Consider the following 6,897-nt stretch of genomic DNA (forward strand, 5'->3'; position numbering starts at 1 on the left):
GATGTAGGTCTTGCGGGAGTTCTGTGGGCCAGGACCAGTCAAGGAAGTTGGAATACTAGCCCACGAACTTTTAGAAATATGGACTGTGAAGGAACTTCTCCACACATCCGCCTGCTCTTGGACATAGCAACTCTGAATCAAAGAAATAAAATAAGAAACGCAGATCTCTACAATTAAAGGAAGTTCATTTTTATATTTTTTACTTGTAAAGTGGTTCGTTTGAAAGTTATAATGCCAAAAGCTTTTGCAGCTGACCAAGTGCAGGCCCAAAATTTAAAATTTATGTAGTGTTTACTACATAAATTTGGACATATCTCCTGAGTTCCCTAAGCATATTTTTGGGCTCAAATTTGGCCAAGTTCATCTAATTAACAAGATCTTGTCGTCGTAACAAGTGCTTATTTGGAATAAAGTAAACAGTTAAGGTGATAAGAAGTTTTTGCTTCCGTTCCCAGTCCAAGTCTCTAAAAGTCCGTGACTCGCCCCAAAGCATTTGGTAGTGATTTACATTTGGATACTACGGAGTGTCTAGCTCATGGAGGTCTAGATTGACACATGGGCACGATTTTCAACCGAAAATAGATATAGGGGATCACTTATTTTTACACCATTCAAAGTTTCACACCCAAAAATCATGGATTGAAAAAAGTCGAATTTTCAAACAAAAAAAAATTTGCAGAATAATTGCCCATCGAAGCTTAAGTCAAAAAGGATATTGCCTGATATCCTCAAAATCGAATTAAAATGGATTGAGGTTCTCCGAATTGTCTTTGCCTCTTCGAGCACTGTAAGATTGAGTTGAAATCGTTGGAAAGATTACAGTTAGCATATTAAAGGCAAAATCAAATTTTAGCCCTTACAATCCTCCATTTCCCTAAAGTATTTCGATAGGCAATGGCGTAATCCCTATCAGATTAGTAATGCGTCTGTGGGTGTGCATAACGTTTAAAAGTTTCCTTCAAATTGAATTAAATTACACTAGACTTTCAAAGTGTTTTGTTAAACTAATGATGCCCGTGTATAGATAAAAATCGTTGCATTTTGTGTTCGTTGCAGCAAAACAAATGTAAAGGTTTTAACAAAAAGATAATACTCGGAATTATCATGACCATCTTAGTTGTGGAAGTTTTTGATTTGCGGCGGACCATTCATCTCCTCACGCTGATTTAGAGTGAAGTTAGTTTAGGCTTATTTAGTGTACCTGATTACACGACATTTTAATCATCACCCATATGATTCGACCTCTAGAATTGAGAACCCATCATAATTTCAACAGCTTCATTTGAGTGATGCTCCTTCATTTTGTCATGTTGGTCAAATTGATAATTTGACCTAAAAATTCGAACAAGCCAAGGTAGTAAAAAATAATGACCCCCCCTTTGCTCTACCCGTTCAACCAAGGTCGAATTCAAAGACAAAATATCAGCAGCTATTCAATGCGGGAAGCTAGGAATTTGATGGCTTGTTGTCGTTGTGTTAATGAAGGAAGGAAGGAGCTATTCTGTTGCCAATTCAGGGAAGATGGTCACGTTGGGATAGATGCAGAAGATACAAGTACAGTATTTCATCCTTCAAAATGATTGGCTTAGGACAACCCCCCTTCTCCCTTGTAATGGATCGGACGAACAAAATGGGCATAAAACATGACCCAAAGTGCCAAAGGAAGAAGCATCTTGTGACAAGACATGACATGAGCTTGAAAGGGTTCTCAATTGATGAAATGCCCACTTGACGATATGAACTAAGACTTGTGGTCAGGGGATTGTTACAGTGCTACCTTAGAAAAAAAAGTTCGTGAATCGTGATGATGTCAACTACTTTGGCCAATTCAATCTACATACAAGCTCAAATCCAAGCAATAGCGCGACTCTTGACAGTCAAGTCTGACGTATGCTTTTGAGTGGATTTGCTCGATTAGCGTTTTTGGTCAAAAACTGCTCACTCGCTTGTTTGATTGCAAATACCTCTGGTTGTTAAACGAATTTGTCAAGACCTGGCAAGACACGACGACCAAGTACTATTCTTCAAGTCTAACTCTGCAATTGCTTCTCAGATTCCAAACATTGTCGAAATGCTTGCAAGCTCGAAGCATGTCGAAACATCGGCATTCTCGTTTGGCTTGTTTCAGTTCGCATACTTAATGTCCTTTTCGCTCAATCATAATATAATTTGTGGTATAACATCTTTAGGCTTGCTTACGAATTACGAACTCTTCGAGAAAGACCAGTTTGCCGATTGCCAAGATTGGGCGCGCGATGATTGCAAAAACATTGAAGACAAAAGAGGAATGAAGATGAGTCCTTTGAGCGTCGAAAATGAATGCCGCAAATCTAGTTAGAAAAGTAGAGCTGCACATGTGACCATTTGCCATAGCGACGTTGATGATTGTATCCTAGGTGAAAAATGGCTAACTCAATGGCACAGAAATAAGTACTGTGTTGCCCATCACGAAGGGATTTTTACTTATCAGGACTACGCACAGGAGTTAATGGGCTCCAAAATACAGCTTGGATGGAGGTATTGCAATTTCTATAGTGCCAAACCAACTAACAAAGGTACATTTCCAGTAACCACTAATGAAGGGACTGTGGAATTTGCCATTAGCACGAAGGACTGTATTGCTCACAGACTTTTGAGCGCCTCGATGTCGCCTGGCTATCATTCGCCCATTGAGGGGCTGTTTTTAGGCCGATAGAGATCTATGGTCGAAGAAGGAGGCATCCCCAGGATGCTCTTTTTTCAATCCTTTCTTGATAAGTCCAGTCGGCACCGTCACGAAAAGAAGACGATTCGTCTTTCTTGGGAACCGAAGAGGCCAAATGCCGTTGGCAAGAAAGGGCACCACCACCAATCCAGACTTAGGCCAGCGGCATCCCGTGTGCGATCAAACCAGACGTGGCCATGCCAAGAGACCAACAATCTGAGCCATAACGCATTTGACTTTATGGCAGGGTGAAGGTAAAAGGGCTCAGAAATCAACATGATTTGGAATCGAAGACTGTCGGTAAGAGATACATTAGCCCAACGTCGTTGCTATGAAATGCCTTACTTTTAAGCCATCCATAGGTTTTGCTCCTGGCTCTGATTAGCATTGGCAAATCTTCGGAGAGTGTTCCACTGCTGAGCAATGAGATCCCTTTTGGAGATGGCTATTTGAAGAGCTATGGCAGCGAAATCCTCGGTGTCGATCAACAACATCAGATTGAAGAAGCATTGGCTGGATCCACAGAGGCCCGGATAGCCTTCATTTCGCCAGTGGACGGAAGGAAGTGTGTACTAGAACATGAATGCTCCATTTGTGTGACCCAGCCTAGCGTTGAAGAGGTGGAATCCCTGGAATCGGGTTGTGATCCCGAGACAAAATTGAAAAATTGTCGAAAAGACACGCGAACAGAGCCATTAGAGAAAAGAGTGAAGATTTGCAGTGAAAAAACGTCAAAGCAATGTGAATCGCCTTGTTTCAATTGCCCAACATTCTGTCGACCGCAATCACAATTTTGGTGTGAGGATGATTACAAGGTAAGTCAAATCGTGGTTCGATTTCGCGCAACTCATTTCTACTACACACCCAACCTAATAAACGGGACACGTTTTCAGTTCAGTTCTTGGACTGGCTTAGAGATTCCAGGATTTATGAACCCCTCTTTTTAGGTCTCTCAATTGAATGAACAAATTTTGGAAAATGGGAAGGTTATTCACCGCGTCACGGAACATCTTCAACTTCAAATGAACTGCTACGAGCGAGACCTAGAACCCCTGTGCGCTCCAGTAAATTGTCGATTTCAGAGCCAAGGATCAGATTGTGTGGAAACTATAAAGACAGTTAATGTGAGTTTGAGTCAATGATGACGCTCTAGATTTCACTATCCAAACACCTCATCAACTTCCCAACTAAATATTCTTTAGGTGACTTTGGTGGATCAAAGTTGAGAACCTTGCCAAGTCAAATTCGAGGAGAAAATGGTCCACAAAGAAGTTTGCCGCAAATCCGTTGCTAGACTTTGTCCTCATCCCAACCAGAATGGGCAGTGGGTTAAGAAATGTGAAAACAAGCGGGAAATAAGAGAGAACAATGTAAGCTTGAAACAAGTCTCCTTCACTTCATTTCAATATCTAGCTCAGATCCTACTGCTACCCACTTACGTTTTGGCACACTTTCAGTTGGACGAGACAGACATCTTGGAGAAACTTTTTGAGATGACAGCGGGACCAGTTCGGCAACTTTTTGAAAACGAAGCCAAAACTAATAGCGAAAATCAAACCTCAGAAACTGAAGTTAAAGGTTTTGAAGTGACACCCATAAGTATGGAAGAAGTGATGATATTGAATAACAGGGAGATCTTGGAAAGAGGGAATGGGCCTGAAAACTCACCAAGGCCCAGTTCCGGAAAAGTAACAACAACACCAACAACAACAACGCTTGCTCCTCAAACGACCAGGGAGACAATTGCCATAGTTACGGGTCGAATTATTTTGGAAAAGGACCAAGCTTATCAGGAACCTGAAACCACCAGCACATTCCGGTAAGGTGCTTGCATTGAATAATTTAGCTAAGAGTTCCTAATTGGTGTATTTTATTCTAGAAATGAGATTCCATCACCGACCACGGTCTTTTTCGACCCAAGATATAATCTTGTTCCGACTCAAGAAAGCCTCACGAACCTACCAAAGGAGACTGCACGAACGCGTACAGAAGAAAACGGAGAGCAAAATTGTGGGGAAGCTAATTGTTTCATTACAAGTGGGACAAAACAAGACGATCTTTTCTTGTCGGAGGATGGTTCTAGTGCTTCTACATCAAAAGGGTCATCAAATCCAGAAACGACAATCAACGTTGCAGTTACATCAACTATCACGACGAAAGCCACTTCCACAATTCCAACCACCACCACAACCACAACAACCACTGCAACCACTACAACCACTACAACTTCAACCACTACAACCACTACCACTACAACCACTACCACTACAACCACTACAACCACTACAACCACTACAACCACCACTACCACTACAACTACTACCACTACAACCAATACCACTACAACCACAACCACTACGACCCTCCCTACAACCACCACAACCACCCCCACTACCAGTACAACAAGCACAACAAGCACAACAACAACAACAACAACAACAACAACAACTGCTACTACTACTTCAACAACGACAACCACGCTCACAACCACCATTACCACATCAAGTGCAAGCTCTACAACTACTCCAGCACCAGCGGCACTTCGACTCTCGACGAAAGATCTCGTGCGATTGTGTATTACCCATCAAATTTGTAACGAGTGGCAAGTCCAGAAATACATGACGGACCATCAAATCCGTACAAGGCCTAATTCGCCTCCTCCAGCTTCGCCTCCACCACCTCAAGTAGCTACTGATACACCAGGCTCAGGCCCACGTCAACCCAAGGCAGTCAATCAGATTATTCTGTCCCAAATACATCGATGCATTCAAACACCACAGTTTTGTAACACTAATCTGATCCCTATGTCGAAGCCAAGGGCGAAGAGACCCAATAACAAGCTCGGAAACGTTCTCACCCACTCACCATCTACTCCAACAGCGACAACTCAAACAACGACCTCGACTTCTAGACCTCCAACAACCCCATCTTCACGCAATCTACAGCCAGCAGACTTTGCCCGGAGGTGTGTGGTGTCGGGGGATTGTGATCACTTTGGTGGTTCCATCAACAGTTCCCATTCCGACAACGTGGGATTACCTTCGAGGCAACCAGCCATTCGTGAGCAAAATAGATCGACGTTGAGTCAACAAGTGCGCCTTTGTCTCTTTCATGGGGTATGCAAGTGATTTCCCAGTAGACCAGGCACAAGTTACTGCCAAAATTAAAATGTGTACTGTTTCCGTCAATCATGTACAACAGTGCGAAGTACACGAACCCGTCACCAAAAGGGGGTATTTGGAGCTTCAAAATGAATAATGTCACCTGACACTGCGTATACGAGTAAAAGAAAGAAAACAAAAACTTATCCTTCTTGATTTCAGCATTCTTTCAAAGATCTAAGGTCTATTGCAGAAAAAAACCGTCTCGAACCGTTAATTGTTTGCCCAAAAGTTCTTCTATGCTTGACGCAAAATAAAAGGGATGGGTGTACGATTTCAATCCTAGATTGCATGATCTGATTTGAAACCCCTGCAATGTTTTGAAACTTCATAAGATGCTAACCAAGATATTTGGGAGTAGATTGTTAATCTCTAAAGTTAAAACCTCCCTAAGATAACCTCGCAAATCAGCTCAAATATCGAACTTTATTTCAGCAGAAGAGGTATTTAGCAAATAGTTGACAGTGTTTTTTAAATTTCTAAGACTACATGCGATTGTACTTATATCGATCAAAACGCGTTTCATCCCAAGCGTTTGTAGATGCTCACAATTAAATAAGAAGAAAATATTGTATGATTGGAACTTACTTTATGGTTCAACAAAATATTGGCACGTATGACAACGTATTACAAGTATCAAGCATGAAATTTTTGAAGATAACTTTGTTTCTACATACTTTTGAATAAGTGAATCTATTGGATTGTTAATGTTTGACTAGTTCAACGTCATAAATAGACCGGATAAATGTGGAAATATCATATCTGACCTCCTCAGCCTTTACTGGCTATATTTTTCCACGCATGATAAATCGGTGAAAAATATATTTTGTACTTGATAACATGCAGCACGGAAAATTGATTATCGTCTTCGAAACCAATTCCATTGGCAAACGTTCTTGAAGATTGTGATTGCAACAAACTTTATATCTACATTTCTCAATGATACTTGTACATCACCAAACCTTGAAAAACATGCACCCAAAATACTTAGGATTGCATGAACCTTTTAGAAAGGGGGATTAGAGAAGACCT

The 6,897-nt window shown here is 41.4% G+C and overlaps 1 protein-coding gene across 2 annotated transcripts; it reads left to right on the forward strand.

Moving 5' to 3' along the window:
- The first annotated feature begins 2,621 nt into the window (after positions 1-2,621).
- On the forward strand, positions 2,622-6,145 carry LOC131877317 (mucin-2-like). 2 transcript variants are annotated; one of them, XM_059222929.1, is made up of 6 exons: positions 2,622-3,004; positions 3,067-3,519; positions 3,652-3,828; positions 3,907-4,074; positions 4,162-4,523; positions 4,584-6,145. In XM_059222929.1, exons 1-4 carry the CDS (start codon positions 2,981-2,983, stop codon positions 3,928-3,930), a joined length of 678 nt encoding a protein of 225 aa, XP_059078912.1. In that variant the 5' UTR covers positions 2,622-2,980; the 3' UTR covers positions 3,931-4,074; positions 4,162-4,523; positions 4,584-6,145. The 2 variants fall into 2 exon arrangements, with proteins under 2 accessions (XP_059078912.1, XP_059078911.1); XM_059222928.1 differs by having other exon boundaries at positions 2,640-3,004; positions 4,584-6,021.
- The last annotated feature ends 752 nt before the right edge of the window (positions 6,146-6,897 follow it).

This window comes from Tigriopus californicus, chromosome 3, assembly GCF_007210705.1.
Source record: "Tigriopus californicus strain San Diego chromosome 3, Tcal_SD_v2.1, whole genome shotgun sequence".
In the NCBI taxonomy this organism is placed as follows: Eukaryota; Metazoa; Arthropoda; class Copepoda; order Harpacticoida; family Harpacticidae; genus Tigriopus; species Tigriopus californicus.